The following is an 18,830-nucleotide window of genomic DNA, read 5'->3' as shown; positions in this document are numbered from 1 at the left end:
TAAGGCTTAAGTAGCAAAGAGTAAAGATTTGCATTGAATAAAATAAAGGGTTGTATGCAAACTTTTAATAAATCAGTAAAATTGACAACATAGAAAAATGTATGGAGGATATAACCAGGCAATTTAAAAATATTCAGTTAAGCAATAGCTGTATTAACGATACTCTAGAGAGTATGCTGAGTGAAATAAGTTAGGGAAAGACTATACCATATGATTTCATGCATATGTGGAACTTAAGAAACAAAACAAATGAGGGGCGCTTGGGTGGCTCAGGCCATTAAATGTCCGACTTCAGCTCAGGTCATGATCTCATAGCTCGTGAGTTTGAGCCCTGCGTTGGGCTCTATGCTGACAGCTCAGAGTCAGGAGCCTGCTTTGGATTTTGTGTCTTCCTCTCTCTTTGCCCCTCCCCCACTCACAGTCTGTCTCTCTCTCAAAAATTAATAAACATTAAAAAAAAAGAAAACAGGTGAGCATAGGGAGGAAAAAGAGAGGCAAACCATAAGGCAGACTCTTAACAATAGAGAACAAACTGAAGGTTGCTGGAGGGGAGATGGGCAGGAGGATGGGTTAAATGGTGATGGGCATGGAGGAGGGCACTTTTGATGAGCACTGGGTGTTGTATGTAAGTGCTGAATCCATAAATCCTACACATGAAACAAATATTGCACTGTATATTAACTAACTGGAGTTTAAATTAAAACTTGGAAGAAAAAATGATGCTCACTGTCAATAATTTGGAGAATGTAAACAAGAAAACATGAATTTTGCTTTTCACAGGTCAGATTGGCAAAACAAATAAATAAAGGTTCAAACAATGCCAAATGTTGGCGAGAGTGTGGTAAATAGATTAGTATTCTGAAAGGCAATTTGTTGATATCTATTCAAGTTTGAAGGCCCATATGCTGTAATGTAGCAAATACACTTTCAGGTTCTAGGAGAGGGAAACGTTCATGCACATCCACATGAGAGCAGGTACGACAATAGGTAATATTCCCTGCAACACTGTGGTGGCAGAAAAGTGGAAACTGCTTAATATTTAATATTAGGAGATGAGTAGATAACTTACGGCATAGTCATATTTTGAAACACTGTGCAGCAATTAAAAAGAGTAAGATCAAGCTATAGATATCAAAAATATCTCTACAGCTATTGTCAGGTAAAAAGAGAAAGTAGAAAGAACAAAGCAATACATTTACATGTAAGAACTAGATTCTTTTGGGAAGACATTTAAGCGTGAAAATGTTTAGAAAAAAAAAAAACTTGTGAAAAAATGCAAACCAAACTTACAAAGGTGAGATATCTAGAGAGAAGACTCACATTAGGGGTAATAAATCAAGCAGACCTTTTCTTATTATAATACTTCCTTTTTTGTTTATTTAAATTTTCATATTCCTTGCATAATTAATGATCAATAAAAGTTTTAAAGTTACTTAAATTTTAGTAACATTATCAAGTATTCACTTTTTAAAAACAGTTAAAATGCATTAAACTAAGGTACTTTATTCTCTCAGCTTTTGAGAGCTTCCTACAAAGTGACATGCCAAGAAATCGTAAAGGATGCTACCACAGAACATTAAATGTGTTTCCATTTAATTCTGTAGTCTGATGAGGCTTCTAATCCAGCAGTGCATCTAGTTATTTATCATGGGCTAAGTCACTGCAGGTTTTTAAAAAACTAGCTATGGGTCTTCCTGAAAGAAGATCAGTGGATTTTAAAGGTATGAATTTCAGGGGGTGCCTGGGTGGCTCAGCTGTTTAAGCATCCGACTTTGACTCAGGTCATGATCTCCTGGTTTGTGGGTTCAAACCCCACATTGGGCTCTGTTCTGACAGCTCAGAGCCTGGAGCCTGCTTCAGATTCTGTCTCTACCTGTCTCTCTGCCTCTCTCTCTCTCTCTCTCTCTCTCTCTCTCTCTCTCTCTCTCTCTGTCTCTCTCAAAAATAAATATACATTAAAGAAAGGTATGAATCTTAGGATATTATAGACTTTACGTGATGTTTCAATTATTACATAAAGCTGCTGCCAGTTATGTAAAGTGAGCATTGTATAGTATTCAATAAATGACTGTATAGTAGGAAAAGACTTCCTTAACAACCATATATGAGTTGCTTTTGACATAAGTATATTTAAGTACTTGTGATTATAAAAACATTCATATTTACTACAGTATCTACTTTTTAGAAAAGCTGGCAGGATCATTGCCTTTAATAAGTAATAACCATTCTATTGTGAATACTTTTCCAGGTATTATAATGATATTGGTTTAAAACTAATATTCCTTGGCCTCAAGCTCCTATACTCTTAGTTTTACTTTACTAAATGATGATAGAAATTTTGGCTATGAAAACAAATAAAAAAGATGAAGAAGAAAAAGGAGGAGGAGAAGGAGGGGGAGGAATGGAAGAAACAATGAAACACTACCAGGTTTCTATTAATACTTAACAAATAAGTTTGAAATGAGGGAACTTTTCATCTCAGAGTAATCATTATCTAACTTTCATTAATGAAAATAATGAATAATAATGCTTTAATAATTCCATTTTTCTGAATAAGAGTACTAATATTTATTTTTTTAGATTCATAGAGAAAAAAACTTTGTTTCATATTTTTAATCTCCTAGGACTTAATGATTTTTGTTGTTATTAATAAGAAAGGAAACATTAGGAAAATAAAAATGGACCCATGGAATGAAATTTATTTTTTCTAGGCCTTTATTTTTGGGAGATCCTAATATTGAACTTCTAGACAGAGGACAAGTTTTACATTTAAAGAATGCACGAAGAAGTGACAAGGGTCGCTACCAGTGTGCTGTATCTAATGCAGCTGGCAAACAAGCCAAGGACATAAAACTCACGGTCTATAGTAAGTGTGATTTTCGTATGCTTGTTTTGTTATTATCAATTCCCACTATTATTGAAAATCAGGGTTTAATGTTAACTGTTCTTTTATTCAATGCTGAATAATTTGGACTGCAATTTACATTAGAGGAAAGATCCTAGTTTCTGTGTTCTAGACTAGAACATTGCATCCAATTTTAATGTATTTTGTCATCACATCTGGATTTCTTTGAGAGGTCTAGTGATTTTCCAATGATGTCACTCAAGACGTCTGGCGTTTCCTGATTGATTAATATATAATAAGTCAAATGTCTAAATCCTTAAAAGACTTTAAAAAGAAAACCCAGAAACCTCTAAAAAGAACTGAGATACATGAATTGAATGAAGCCAATGGTATGCAAACCATTCAGTTGTTCTGTTTTCAAACCATCTTGGTCTTTATTCTGACCACAGGGTGATATTTTAAATGCCTTATGTTTGTGCCACCATTTTCTTCCAGCTAAGTCCCTACCAGAGGATTCAGCCCTCATTTCACTAAAAATCTCAATATTCCCTGAGGCAAGTGAATTCCAAGGTCATTTAATATTTTTTACACACATAAACATTAGGTTGCAGGCACAGCAAATTACCCAGTAATTCAATAGGCCAGTCATGCTTATTACTGTACTGATTTCTGTCTCTCCACAGTGTATGACACTCAAAAGTGTAGATACTTCAGGAATATCACCTCTTTACAGGATCTTCCCAAGCCAGTCAGTCAGGCAGTCACTATTATATTGTCCAAGTTTATTTTCTTCATAATACATATCACTGTCTGATAGGTTATTGCTTAATTATGGATTTATTTACCTATCTGCTACACTTCGTAAGAGGAAAGCTACACTTCATAAGAGCAGGGCCTAGTTTTGCATGTTCCCTATTTTAATGTCTGATACGTGGTAGCTCTCAAGAAATGTTTGCTAATAAATGAATGAATGGTCTAGTGATATACTGTCCAATATGGTAACCATTAGCCACATGAAGCTGTTGAGCACTGGAAATGTGGCTAGTTCAAAATGAGACAAGCTGTAAGTATAAAATATAGGTCAGATAGCAAAGACTTAATTTGAAAATATAATGTAAGATATCTAATTGATAATTTTACATTGATTATATCTAAAATGATTATATATAATATATATAATATTAAGTATATTATATATTTATATATAAATAGCTAAATTATATATTATATATTATGTTTAATATATATAAATAATATATAAATATGTTTTTAAATATATTATTTGTATATATTTTAATATTATAAATATTTATATATATTTAATATATATAAATAATATAAATATTATATATAATAGTTTAATATATTATTAAAACTAATTTCCTCTGTTTTTAATTCTTTTGGTGTGGCTACTAGAAAAATTTTTATTATGTAGATGGTTAGCATTATATTTCTATTGGACAGCACTGATCTAATCATTGCTAAGAACTTGGGCTTCTGGGACAGGCGGACTTGGGTTGAGATCCAATTTCTGTCACTCACTAGCTTTATGACTTTGGACAAATTGCCTACCCTCTGATCTTCAGTTTCCTCATCTGTAAAATGGGGATAATAATAGCACCTATTTAATAGTGTTATTGTGAGGATCAAAAGCTAGATACGTTACTGGGTCACCTGGCTTATACTGAGAGTTTAATAATGTTACTCATTTTTCATTATTTACTTAGTGATTGTATTGGCTTACTAGCTTGACTTCTATATAACTTCACTGGATTGCAAATTTCCCTTTTTCAATGTTAGTGTCTTTATATAAAGTTTGAGTAGCTCTCTTGAATCAAAGAGATTTTATTTAATGCATGCTTTTAAATCATTTCTACATATAAATAGAAGCCTTGGAAGAACCTAATCATGAAAAGACATGTCCTCCAAAAAAAAAGAGTAGCATTACTGAAAGATTGGCGGTCATGAATCCAAGTTAAACATAAGTGTTATTGCCACCATTGGCCTCTTACCAGAACCAGACATTCAAATAATAGGTGCAAAATTTCCCCTAAGCTTTTGAGTGGTCTTCTCTACATTGTTGTATCGTTGCCAGTGTCTATGATGCATACATTTTGGTGATTCTGTAAGACACCTATTTCCCAAGGAAACAGGTTCTTTTATTTCAGATCGTCTTGTGCAGTCTATATAATGCCTTCAGGCACCCAGAAGAGAGGGAACTATAATGATTAAAATTTCTAGGATTGTCTGAGATGAAAGGTATTATGACATTGTGAAGTTTTGATTATTATAACTCAGGAAATAATGCATCTCCTTTCTAGTATGCTTGGCTGCACCTCCAAGTGGGTAACCTTAAGCTTATTTTATTTCACTTATGAAAATGCTTTTTATTCCTAAGAATGAATGAAACAGATGCCATAGTTGGGCTGTCAGGAAAATTTATGTAGATTTCAGATTGAGAATGTGTTTTGTATGACATTTGATTCATTTGTTTTCCTTATTTACATACCAACATGAGGACAAAACAGCTGATGCACTTGAAAGCAGAAATGCACATTGTGCCCGAATAAGGAAAGAAATAGAGGCAGAATAAGAGTGAAAAATAAAAGATGGAGCGGGGGCGGGGTGGGGGTGGCGGAGAGGGAGGGGAAAGATGTGAAAAAAGGAAGGAAATAAAAGAGCTTTTAATGTCCCAGGGGGAGATTGTGTAAATTCATAGCTATTAATTCTGAGGCAAAGATTTTTAACTTGAGGTCCGTGTTTGAGTTTAAGAAGTCTAAGTGCTTCCCCAAAGTGTGTGTAAGTCTTTGAATGTATATGTGCAGTGCATTTTAATGTGCAGTGTGTTTATTACCTTTATCTGTAACAACCTTCGTCAAACAGAAATAAGGTCCCAGAAAAGTATATATGAATTAAATTGAAATAGGAAGTGACGTTTATTTGGCAAATTTAAGCAGTAGATGGTGTGTTGTTCTGACATCAATTAGAAATGTTCTTTGAGTAATTTTTCTCAACTTCAAAAATGCAGATATTTTCCAGTACAAATGATATTCCTTTGTAAAACATTCATGGTGGGTAGAGACTTATTTGAACATATGTTCTTGCTTTCATTAATGTGTCATCCAACTAATTAGGCTAGCCAGCTGATTTAGGCACTTTGAACCAAAAGTTTGATATATGTTTACAGATTAACATATGACATAAGTAGTCTCAAAGCAAAATTAAAATTTTAAATCTGAATAAAATGCTCTTCCTTAAGGTTTCAAAATGGTGGCTTGAATTTGTATTCATTAATTATCTATAGCAAGACTTGGCAAACCTTTTTTATAAAGGGCAAGATAGTAAATATTTTAGGTTTTGCAGACCATGAGACAAAGTCAAAGATACTATGTAGGTATTTACATATCAAGATAGAAATAAATTTCTACTAATTATCTATTGATAAAATTCTTTTTTTGACTAATTTTTAAAATTATAAAATTTTTTGTCATACAAGTCTACAGATTGGATTAATGGAATTCTTTGGAGGGAAGGGGTAATATTTTAAGTGGAGGTCAAAATTAGTGATCCCTCTCACTAAAATTGATTGCAAATGTTCATGTTAATGTCAATGTTGTTCTATAATGAGATTTTATGTATTTCCTCTTGGAAAATGTTTTTTCATGTAGACAGATACTGTCAAATACTGACATCAGTTCACAAACATGTTATTTTAAATGACCATACTCATTGTTTGGAAAGCATTTATAGAATTCTCTTGTATTCTTTTGATAATTGACTTCTAGCATGCCGTATTGCAGACTGAATAATTAAAGATTCATTCTCAGAGATAAATGAACTTTGAACATGGAAATTTCCTTTGTATTTTTATCAAGGTCTAAGAGACATTGCTGAAACTGAAATTTGAGCTCAGAAAATATATCCAGGGCAAATCTGTAGGGCAGTGGAGATCTCAGTTTTGTTTGACAGCATGGGAAATGTATAAATGTCGCTTGACATAATTGTGATTCAGACAGAATGACTACCATAGTATAAGTTTTGCACTTAAGTGCTGTTTTGATCTGGTAATTTTAGGTTGAATTCATTAAGAAACATTAGCAAATTTGTAGCAAAAACCAATTTCCAAAATCATTCAACAGTATTCAGTAATAGTGTTCGAGGACAGGTCTTTTCATTCAGAAAAAGTAGTCTCAGCACTGAGCTCAAAAAATTAAAATATAAGTTTAGCACCCTTAAGGCGCTGAACTGCTCAATGGTAGACAAGTCTTTATATTCAGCTTCTAATTATAACAAAAAATTCATGGAACTGATGATGTTTAAGTCCATAAGAGCAAATAAAATATACCATTGACACTTCTGGTTCCAGAACATATGAGTATTTTACACAGAGTGCTTGCTGGTAAGTAACACAAGGAATATAGACTTTTAAAACCTTATATTTTAATAAGCTTTATAAATTTGTCTAAGCCTTTTCCTGCTACCATCAGTTGTACCATATCTTAGCAGATTCCACTTCAGGTTGTAACGAGTTAGTGTTGGGTTCTTTTGGGTTTTTTTTTAAGATTTCTTTGAAAATATTTTTTGTCTGTAGTTGTTCCATGCAGACTATTCTTAGAGACTAATTCTTTAGTCTCTTCAGACTTGGCATTGACTCCTCAAACCAAAAGCAGTATCAGTAACATCTGTTAGTTTGCCAAGAGCCAAGAATATTGTTCAGAAAAGTTGCCTTTAAAAAAGAATTAACTATCAACGTTGCTCCCAGTGGTCTCATGTCTTCCAGCAATTATTGTCATGCAAAGGCTAATAATCTCAAACAAAGATTTAAGATTTCTGTGGACACATTTCTGTGACTACTGACTGTGATCATCCCTGATTTTAATTAAATCACTGTTGGTAAATGGCTTTTCTTGCTTGGCTAACATATGAACCACTCAGAAAATTTTTTTTTTTTGGTTGTAGCCTCATTTTGACTTTTTATTTTTGAGAAGAAATGCTGTTATTATGAGTCAGTCCATTTTACATTTTATGATTTATCCAACTGTTGTTTTCCTTTGAATTGGAGATAACATGATGAGTCTAGTGTGTTGGTGTGTATTATAATCTTTCAAAACAGCAATAGTATTATTACAAAATAAATGATGCTTTCCCATTCATTTATAACAAAATAATCCTCACTGTGTTGTGCTTTAAAAAGGTGTTTTAAAATCTACTTTCCTCTTTCTTGTTTTGACATGAGAAGTATGCACTGAGAATAAAAATAAAATGAAATATCATGCCATGGTGATATGCATGGCAATTTGAATTGCGGTTGAGTTATAACTGTGTCACTTAAATTGATGGTAAGCTCAGCAGGAGTGAGAAGCAATGAGAACACCATATTTGCTATTTTTTTGCAACTACCTGACTCAGTTATTAGAGGGAGAAAGTAACCATAGACAATATGTAAACAAATCAGTGGGACTATATACCAATAAAACTTTATTTACGGACACTGAAGTTTGAATTTCATATAATTTTTACATGTCACAAAGTAATATTAGTATTGTTTTGATTTTTTTCCCAACCATTTAACAATGTAAAAATGTATTCTTAGCTTAGCATCTCCATGCCTCACCTATGAACCACTGTTGGCTTCTTTGAGCTGTATATTAAACTACCTTACAGGAAAATTATCCTACCACCAGGTTTACGTCACACTGTAGTAGATATTTCCTTAAATTATGTGTGACAAAAAAGAAATGTGTATATGAATGTTTGTCACTGTGAGCTAGTTCTGAGAACGGTTATCAGAAAATATTATGGTACTCTATTCACATCCAGCTCTTGTTTTCTAATATCTTTTTCCACTTAAAGGAACCAAGGCTTCTCAGAAAAATGGTTAATTCTAGGGCTGGGGCAGGGAATATACAAGATGAGCCTACAGCATGTAGTAGAGCCAGAAGGTAAAAAAGTACTAAAATAGTAGCATGGCGTGAATATGCCAAAGGAACATAGGAGCCAAATGAAATGGTTCCCAGTGGTCAAAACTGGATTGATCTGAACAACAAATTAAACCATGTAGTATTTAGATCATAACCCAAAGTATAAAATAAGTTTCCATGAATTCATGTTGATATAAATAAATTGTTGAATAAGTGAATAAATTGGGGACGAGAAACAAAATTATATAGGATAACTCCAAAAAAATTAGGTAGGTGTCCTCCTCTCAAGAAAATAGAACCTAACTCCCCACCCCGTATGTATGGGCTGAAAAGAGTGATCCCTTTCCCCAAAAAGGGGGAAAGGAGAGTAACTTTATAAAGGAGAAACCTAGCAAAAGCTACCACAACCAGATTGTTAAGGTTAACATCATCAGTGATAAGTCATGCTGATGATTTGTGCCTTTGATATGATCTGATGAGGAGGGTGTTTTACCTCCATGATCTTCCTCCTGAAACCTATAACCTTAGTCCAACTGTAAGAAAAGCATTCTAGAATATACCCTATTCTAAAATAAAAGTTTCATAAAATAATATTAAGGTAGTCCCAGTTCAGGCACATGCCATTTGATTTCTTTTAACTTGTTGCAGTTTGTAGCACAAGCCTGGAATGACATGGGTCAAAAGATGTAGCAGGATTGAGCCACTTGAGTCGTTTTTCCAACTCACACAGAATTCTTATGTGGTGTGAGGCCAGGAATGTGGTTGCTAAATTACGGAAGATGTACATGTAGCTGGTTAGATGAGTATAGTTGAGTGAATGAACTCTTGGCAGCTAAAAAAAAAAAAAGGCAACAACAACGAAACAAAAACCTGTAAGAAGCAAAAGTTGGAAGATTCCGCAGCTCTTCCCAGTAACTGGTTCTGAAGGCACTTAGACCTTTAGTATTTTGCGGGGAGAAGGCAAGCAGTTGTACAGGATGTGACATTTCCTGGTCCCTTGGCCTCATTTCAAATGTATCATATCCACTTTAAGTGGGGTTTTATTTTGTTTCCCTTTGTTTGTTCAACATAACTTTCTTAGTTATGTAACGAAGGAGACAGACATGTATATCATTTCTATGGTCAAACTAGTTATGTAACGATCTGTTGGACTTAAATGAACCCCTGAAACGAACCCTGTGACTTTCTGCTCTTACTGAAATCAAAACCCAAGAGGAAGGTGATAAAGATTGAGAAGACAGGCAGTTGACTATCAGTAGATAAATCATTGAGTTCCTAATTGTCTTTAATTCACATCTACTTTAAATGCATTCTTTAAACACCTACAGCATTTAAGAGTCTGGTACAGATGCTAAAGCTAAAGCTAAAGCTAAAAGACTTGTTTCTTTTCTGCAATCCTTTGTAGTACCACCTAGTATTAAAGGAGGGAATGTCACCACAGAAATATCAGCACTGATCAACAGCATAATTAAACTGGAATGTGAAACTCGGGGACTTCCAATGCCTGCTATTACTTGGTATAAGGACGGCCAGCCAGTTATATCCGGCTCACAAGCCCTTTATATTGATAAAGGACGATTTCTTCATATCCCTCGAGCACAGGTTTCTGATTCAGCAACATACACATGTCATGTCACCAATGTTGCTGGAACTGCTGAAAAATCATTCCATGTGGATGTCTATGGTAAGGAAAAAAATACGTGCTGTAATCATATGCCTTTCTGTCTATGCTTTCAAATATGCCAACATCAAATTCATTCACTAATAAAGTCCTGGTGGGTTTGGTCATTTTCGATATGCATGGATAGAAATGGGAAGAATTTGTCCCATGACTTGGAAAAAATATTTTAAGAAGATACAGTTAACAAGAGGCGGTCCATTCATTTGCCCAACCATTTGTCCATGGCACATGGAGCATCTGGACCATTTGGTTTTTATGGACGAGGTAAAGTTGTTTTCAGGACTAAGAACATTCTCTGCTGCTATCTACCCTTTGTAAGCGAGACGTAGCACAGAGTATCCCACAATATTGACAGTAGTTGCAGATCAGCTAACCCAAGAAATTCTTTCCTCAACAGCTTAGGAGACAGACATGTATATCGTTTCTATGGTCAAACTACATGAAAACAAAATCTCCTGTATTCAACTGGGATTTCTAAGATGCCTGAAATGTTACTTTTTTCTACCTAGTTCCTCCAATGATTGAAGGTGACTTGGCTGTGCCTCTGAGTAAGCAAGTGATTATTGCTCATTCACTGACACTAGAGTGTAAAGCTACTGGCAACCCTCCTCCAGTTCTCACCTGGTTAAAAGATGGCGTACCTGTGAAAACCAGTGACAACGTCCGTACAGAAGCTGGTGGGAAGAAACTAGAAATCTTGAGTACCCTAGAAGCCGACCGGGGACAGTATGTATGTGTGGCTACCAGTGTGGCAGGAGAAAAGGAAATCAAATACGAAGTTGATGTCTTAGGTAAATAAGGATGCCACAATCTGGATTCCAGATTCATAGCATAACCTGACCATGTTATTAAATGTTTTTTGGTCATGGAATCATGAAATGATGTTATAGAAGGTTCAGTTGTCTGTTCAACTCTGGACCTGCACATTATTGAGTGGTGGATTTATCACCAGACCCAAGATCTAAGAACCCACGTAAATCTTCCACTGATTTTGACAGGCACACTTTGTATTTGTAAGTGCATTGATGCATTTTACATCTATGACAATATCTGATTGCAGTGAGTGATAACGTGGTCCCCTGTCATGAGCGCCATGCTAGACAACAGGAAATTTTGTCTCTGGGCTTTGGGAAGTCATCTTGCCACCTTTTTAGTCTCTGGTTTTTTTTTTATAAATTAAAGACTTTTGAACAGAGGCCCAATTTTTGAGGTTCATTTCTCTTATTATTATGAAAATAAGCAAACTAAACTATGAACTAGCTTTATATTCAGATGGCATCAGCAGCACCTACGTGGTAGATTAATTGAGAAAAACCCACAGTATGTCAAAAATACATTCCCCGATTCTAGCAAGTATGTATGGTAAAGTTTATTTTATATTTCAAATCCCCTTGGTGTATCAAATCCCTATGATACTTGTCAACCTTCTAAACTGCAACTTGGTACTGCTTAAAAGGATAGTATATTTTTTCTTGTGTACATTTCTTTGTACGCTACATCTCTGTTGTTTTCTAGTGCCACCAGCTATAGACGGAGGAGATGAGACATCTTACTTCATTGTGATGGTTAATAACTTACTGGAGCTAGATTGTCAAGTGACAGGCTCTCCCACACCAACTATCATGTAAGGGTTTTGGTATGTCTTCTAAATACCTCCCCCTTCTTTATTTGCGTGTTTTAGAGCTATCTTGAAAGAAGTCCTGTGTCATTAAAAGGCGGCCATATAAAATTATATTCCTTATGCTCCTCTTTTAAAAGACGTACTCTGTATACAAAGGCGGCTTTTGCTTTATAATAACAGGGCCCCTAAATCTGCTCAATTAGATGAATTCCATTTATGCTCTGAGAAATACATTTTCAGTTTATAGAGACAGACTAGTAAGCAGTATCTGTCAGATCTTCCTGAGGAACTGAAATGTTTAATGAATGATTAAATAAAAAGTAATGTACTGGACATATTAGGGAAATAGAGGAAGTTACCATGCATATGTGTTTACCAATTTCTTTTCTTATTTCTTCATTCACAAAGCATTTGTGAATACCTAACCTTTCGTTTCCAAGGTGCAGGATATGCAAAGGAGCAGTTAGTCAACTAAGAGAATAATATATGTTCACATATATTATAAAGTAAAATGGAAAGTGATAACTCATAAGAAATGAAAAAATACATAATGCTATGTGGTTTCAGTCTTTTATTTTACAGATGCTTTAGGAATGTATTCACTTTGCTGGTTAATATTATTTAAACATCTGAAGTGAATAATATTTAGGGGCATTTGCCTCTTTCTGTTCCTTAACATTAATAGAAGAATGAAGAAAACACATAGCTACTGGGGCTCCAACAATATGCCAACTTCTGTGTTAGGCCAGCTTTACTTTTTTCTTTTCCCCATTATAGTTCACTTTATAGAATGGGCAAATAGAGAATTCGGCAAATACAGTTGAGAATTTATATATCTATGTGTGTACAGAGACATTTTAATATATAAATGGTTCTAGTTCCTCCGAGATACACACACACACACACACACACACACACACACACACACACACCCCTCTAGGAACTTAGTTTTTAAAATATATCTCCAGACTTCTTTTTGCCTTGTTTCTATAGGTGGCTAAAGGATGGCCAGCTAATTGATGAAAGGGATGGATTCAGGATTTTGCTAAATGGACGCAAATTGGTTATTGCCCAGGCTCAGGTGTCAGATACGGGCCTTTATCGCTGTGTGGCAACAAACATTGCTGGCGACCACAAGAAGGAATTTGAAGTTACTGTTCATGGTATGCTGAAGAAGAGACCAGAGCATTACATTCAAAATTAGCTTATGCACTGGGTCATTATTTAATTCAGATGGTAGCTCAGTAATCTGGATAAATCTTGAGTTGTGGAAAGTCATATGAAGTATGTGAATTTGAGTTAAGTTGTATGGCAGATTGGAAGGTACTTTACTAACACAGAGACTTAACCAAGAGACCTGTGTAAATGAATATACAGAATTCAAATGTTAGTGTGATTCTGCATAGAATGCCAGCGTCTGAGGAATGAGGCCAAATAAGATAGAATAGGCAGGCAGCAAGTTCTAAGTAAAGGGATTGTGTCCACTCTCCAGAGTTTAGTCAAAGCAGGAGGGAGTGTGAATAAAGTCATTTCCAAAATAGAAGGTAAGGATCCTGTTCTGCAGGATCCAGGGTATGTAAGAATATTCACAGAACTATCACAGAAGGATCAGAACCATTAGTGTAATGACGAGGCAACCCTCTGCCAGGGTATTATATGTCTCACTTGTCTGCAGATGTTGGGAAAGGAGAGACTGCAATGGGAGACTGGAGAGCCATTTGGAACCCTCAGTAGAGGTTTCTATGAAAATCAACATTTTTCCCTCTGTCCATGTAGACTTTTTTACTGCCTTTCCAATCCTGGGATGAAATGTAGCTAACTCTGTTTCTCAGTCTCAATTCCAATTCTGGCAGCTTAAATCAAGTTACCATTCTGTATTCAATAGTCTTACTGGGGTCAGAGTCTTGCAGTAATAAATACAGGTACAGGAAACCCACCCTAATTTAATGAGGTAGTTCTAGAGAAAGAGAGGATCATAATAGATTGGGAAAACACACCAAAAGGTGTAAGCCAAACATACATGCCGATTACAGTTGCTATAAATATATTTTACTTACTCTTTGAAGAATAGAAATCCACAGTTAAGAAATAGGCCATCTAAAATTGCTGAAGACTAAATTAAATGCATGAGATAAAATTATTTCATTGTTTGTTAAAATAGGAATTTCCCCTTTTCTAAATTTTAAAGTTTCAGGTTCTTACATCTGGATTTTTAAGTATTTGACTCCACTGATTATGGTTTTTGTTCCCTCCCTCCCTCCCGCTGTCCTTCCTTCCATCCATCCTTCCCTCCCTCGCTTCCTCCCTTCCCCTGTTCTTTCTTTCCTTTCCTTTCCTTTCCTTTCCTTTCCTTTCCTTTCCTTTCCTTTCCTTTCCTTTCCTTTCCTTTCTTTTCCTTCCCTTCCCTTCCCTTCCCTTCCCTTCCCTTCCCTTCCCTTCCCTTCCCTTTCCTTTCCTTCCTTGAATCTAGTACCTCCAACAATCAAATCCCCAGATCTTTCTGAGAGAGCTATAGTGAAATACAAGCCTATCACTTTGCAGTGCATTGCCAATGGCATTCCAAATCCATCTATTACCTGGTTAAAAGATGGCCAACCTGTGAACACTGCCCAGGGAAATCTCAAAGTAAGTATCAATATTGCTTAGCCCAAAATGTGAAACCTACCTAGATCTTCTCAGAGCTATCACATTCTTCTTTCCTAATTGTAGATTTTCCTGTTGGACAGACTATAGAAAATTTACTAAAACAGTATATGTTTTCCTTATAGTTTTTAGAATTTAACTTAATATTTTGATTTGAAGAATGAAATTAATTAAAGACTAGTAATCATAATGATACTGATTTTAACTTATTGGTTGGTATTTTTATTGTTTTGATGCATGCCTCTTTTAAGTATTGAAAAAATGATGTTTCATGGATGAATGAACAGTGTTCATCCATATTGACTCAGAGTATCCCCAATGTGTTTATCATATACTAAGATTGAGGTAAAATCATATTTACATAAACCTAAGTGAAATAAGTCTTGAAAAAAAATACTTTAGTTTATAAGCTTCCAGAGGACAGAGACGCTGTCTGAATAAATTCATTTCTGTATCCTTCACTCTGAGTATAATCTCTGGCATAAAACTTTACCTCGTTACATATTTTTAAATAAATAAATACATTTCAAACCTAGATAATCTAAACAGTGAATTTAAAAATCTGAATTAACAGATTTTGCTCCTAGGACCAAGTTAATTGACTAATGTGGGCTTGAACTTTGCTTGTAGTGAGTTTGCAGTAATGAGCGATGTGCTGAGTTCTCTTCCGAATAAGAAGTGATGGGTATCTGCTCACTTATTATTCCTATTCCAAGTCCTATGGAATTAATTGTATACATTTGTGCTAGTGAGAGATTCATTATGAAGCCTTAAAGCATACTGCTAGTAAGCAACTGTTTCTCTGGGAGATAGGTGTTTATAACATACATATATAAAACTTTAATTAGAAACTATAAAGAGTAATTTTAAGAGAAAATATGGAGAAGTATGAGAACTGATATTGTGGAAAGGCTTTAGACATGAGGGTAATTCATAGAGAAAGTCTTTGAGCAGAGATCTGAAGAATACATAGGAACTGAATGGGTGACTTAATGGAAGAGAACTGAGTAGGGTGTTTCAGAGAAGATGTGTATGGGCAAGCAACTTAAAATAAAGGAGAGCATGACACCCCCTGAGGACCTGACAGCAAGCCAGGGGACTGAAGAGAGCAAGATGAGGTGGTATGAGAGGAGACCAAAGAGTGGGTAGAAGGCATTTAAGTAATGTTAATGGTTTTATTTGTACGTAAATACATGAGAGATCTTTGAAGAGTTTTAAGAGAGGAGTGACATAATCAAATCTTCACTTTAAATAGTTACCAGACCCCTATAAGATAATGAGTTGAAGGAGTTAAAAGTAGATATGTGGGCAAGGGTGGTCCAAGACAGCAGTACAGGAAGATCCTGAACTCACCTCTTCCTACAGACACCAAATCTACTGCCACGTATGGAACACTTGCTCTGAAAAAGATCTGAAAACTAGCTGAACAGCTCTTCTATGACAAAGGGTAAAAGGGCAACATCAAGATGGGCAGGAGAGGCAGAGGTGCAGTCTTGCCAAAAACCACACCCCTGGCATGGTGACCCTCAACAAGGAGGGATCTCACAAGTCTGGAGCTTCTCCCTGAGGAGCATGGGGCTCCTGCCCTATGTCAGGCATTTAAGCCCTTGGGACCTGTACTGGAGAGATGAGCCATAAAACATCTGGCTTTGAAAACCATTGGACCTTACATCCGAGAGACCCCAAGGACTGTAGGGATCTGAGATACCTCATGACTCACATGCACACTTACCTGCCCTGGGACCTAGTGTAAAAGTTTAAAAAGTACCTAGACTCTATGTGAAGGATATTCACTTGCTAATTTCTTTTTAAACGTTTATTTTATTTTGAGGCAAAGGGAGGGGCAGATAGAGAGATAGAGACAGAGAATCTCAAGCAGGCTCCACGCTGTCAGAACAGAGCCTGATGCAGGGCTCTGTCTGGTGAACCATGGGATCATGACCTGAGTGGAAATGAAGAGTCAGATGCTTAACCCACTGAGCCCCCCAGGCGCCCCTTTATTTGCTAATTTTAAAGCATCTGCCAGAGGGGCAGGGACCAGTAGGGACTTTCTCCAGGGACAGAGGTCCCGGGAGGCACCAGTTTTGCATTCTTCCTCTACCTTGCTAGCAAAAGCAGATGTGCACAGACACAGCAATCTCCCACTGCCTTGCTGCAGTGGAGCGTGTGCTCTGCCCCCAGCACTCTTTCCATGCCTTGCTAAAGCTGCAGGCATGCCCCACCTCAAGTTCTCTCCCACTGCCTCACTAAAGTTGACAGGCAAGCACAGTCCACACAGGAGATAGCCCTTCCTGGACCTAGTGGCCAGAGGAGCTTGTGTGCCAGGGCCTATGGGACTGTAACAATAACCAGAAAAACAGTTCTTGGCAGGCTACCCCACCCAAGGCATTGCACAGACAGTAAACTGGAATATACTCCTAGTCTGCTGGTGAAAAAGGCCCACCACTGGTCCTCGAGCTTCAACCTGAGGGATGGGCTTCAGGTTTGCCATCCACGTAGAGACTCTGAAGGCATTCCCAGGGAACATAGGCAGGGAGACACCACCTATGTGTCCTCCCTTGGCCTTGCTATATATAGCTCACTCCCAGGAAGAAGCATATACTCACATCTGAAGCCCCAAATTTTGCAATTTGTCACCCGGGGGCACCTCCAGATCCCTTGGTCTTAAGGCCAGCAGGGATTACAATTGCAGTGCCATTTGTGTACTTTAAAAGCTGCTGCCTGAGGATCTGGCTTCCAGTCAGCCTGAAGCCAGGTACTGACTAAGATCTCTCTCTCTCTGGAGCACTGACAGATCTTGAAACACTCTTAACAACTGAGCCATATCAGGAGTAAATCAGGCTACTTAGTCACAAAGTGTGAGAGACAACCAAGAGCTAAGGCAAGGTTGAATGATGAGTTTAATCTAGACAAGGCCACTCCTTTAACAGTGGGAAGATAGCTGTTTTGCCTAATACATAGAAATTAACACAGAGACTCAAGCAAAATGAGGAAATGGAAGAGTATGTCTCAAAAGGAAGAACAAAACAAAACCTCAGGAAAAAAAAAAGATCTTAATGAAATGGAGGTATGTAATCTACCTGATAAAGAGTTCAAAGTAATGGTCACAAAGATGCTTACTGAACTCAGGAGAAGAACGGATGAACACAGTGAGAACTTCAACAAAACATAGGAAATATAAGAAAGTACCAAATAGAAGTCACAGAGCTGAGAAATAATAATTGAACTGAAAAATACACTAGGGGGGTTCAACAGCTGCTTAGATGAAGCAGAGGGACAAATCAGTGAGCTGGAAGACAGGGCAGTGGGATTCACCCAAGCAGAAAAGCAAAAAGAAAAAAGAATTTCTAAGAAATGAAGATAGCTAAAGGGACTATGGGGCAACATCGAATGGAATAGCATTCACATTACATGGGCTTCAGAAGGGGAAAAGAGAGAGAAAGAGGGCACATTTCAAGAAGTAATGGATAAAAACCTCTCTAAGCTGGGGAAGAAAACAGGCATCCAGGTCCAGGAAGCACAGAGCTCTAAATAAGATGAATTGAAAGAGATTCACATGAAGAGACATTATAATTAAAATGTAAAAAGTTAAAGATAAAAAGAAAACCTTAAAAATAGCAAGAAAAAAGCAATTTGTTAGGTACAGTGGACCTGCCCCACCTGCCCCTCCCCCTTCCCCTATAAGACTATGATTTTTCAGCAGAAACCTTGCAGGCTAGAAGGGAGTGGTGTGATATATTCAAAGTGCTGAAAGGAAAAAAACTTGCCCTCAAGAATACACTACCCGGTATATTATTATTCAGCGTTGAAGGAGAGTAAAGAGATTTTTAGACAAGCAAGAGGTAAAAGAATTTATCACACTAAAGTGGCCCTTCCAAAAAAGAAAAAAAATGTTAAAGGGACTTTAAGCTGGAAAGAAAAAGCACTAACTAGTAACAAGAAAACATACAAAAGTAAAAATGCTACTGGTAAACTAAATATATAGTAAAGGTAGTGGGTTAATTACTTATAGGGCCAGTATTAAGATTAAAAGACAAAAGTAAAATTAACTGTAACCACAACAAACAGTTAAGGGAGACACAAAATAAAAGAATGTAAAATGTGATATCAAAAACATAA

General features: G+C 36.3%; 1 protein-coding gene across 7 annotated transcripts in view; it reads left to right on the top strand.

Annotated features, from left to right (window-relative positions):
• Positions 1-18,830, top strand: part of HMCN1 (hemicentin 1) — a 469,326-nt gene that overhangs the window by 263,548 nt on the left and 186,948 nt on the right. For all 7 annotated transcript variants that reach the window (XM_023247312.2, XM_003999241.5, XM_019821722.3 and 4 more), the window contains 6 exons: positions 2,712-2,866; positions 10,172-10,450; positions 10,957-11,238; positions 11,963-12,071; positions 13,062-13,231; positions 14,539-14,693. In XM_023247312.2, coding sequence (XP_023103080.2) covers positions 2,712-2,866; positions 10,172-10,450; positions 10,957-11,238; positions 11,963-12,071; positions 13,062-13,231; positions 14,539-14,693 — 1,150 coding nt within the window. The remainder of the gene's footprint in view (positions 1-2,711; positions 2,867-10,171; positions 10,451-10,956; positions 11,239-11,962; positions 12,072-13,061; positions 13,232-14,538; positions 14,694-18,830) is intronic.

This window comes from Felis catus, chromosome F1, assembly GCF_018350175.1.
Source record: "Felis catus isolate Fca126 chromosome F1, F.catus_Fca126_mat1.0, whole genome shotgun sequence".
In the NCBI taxonomy this organism is placed as follows: Eukaryota; Metazoa; Chordata; class Mammalia; order Carnivora; family Felidae; genus Felis; species Felis catus.
Note: the sequence above shows the minus strand (reverse complement) of the source record. Positions and strands in the feature narration are given on the sequence as shown.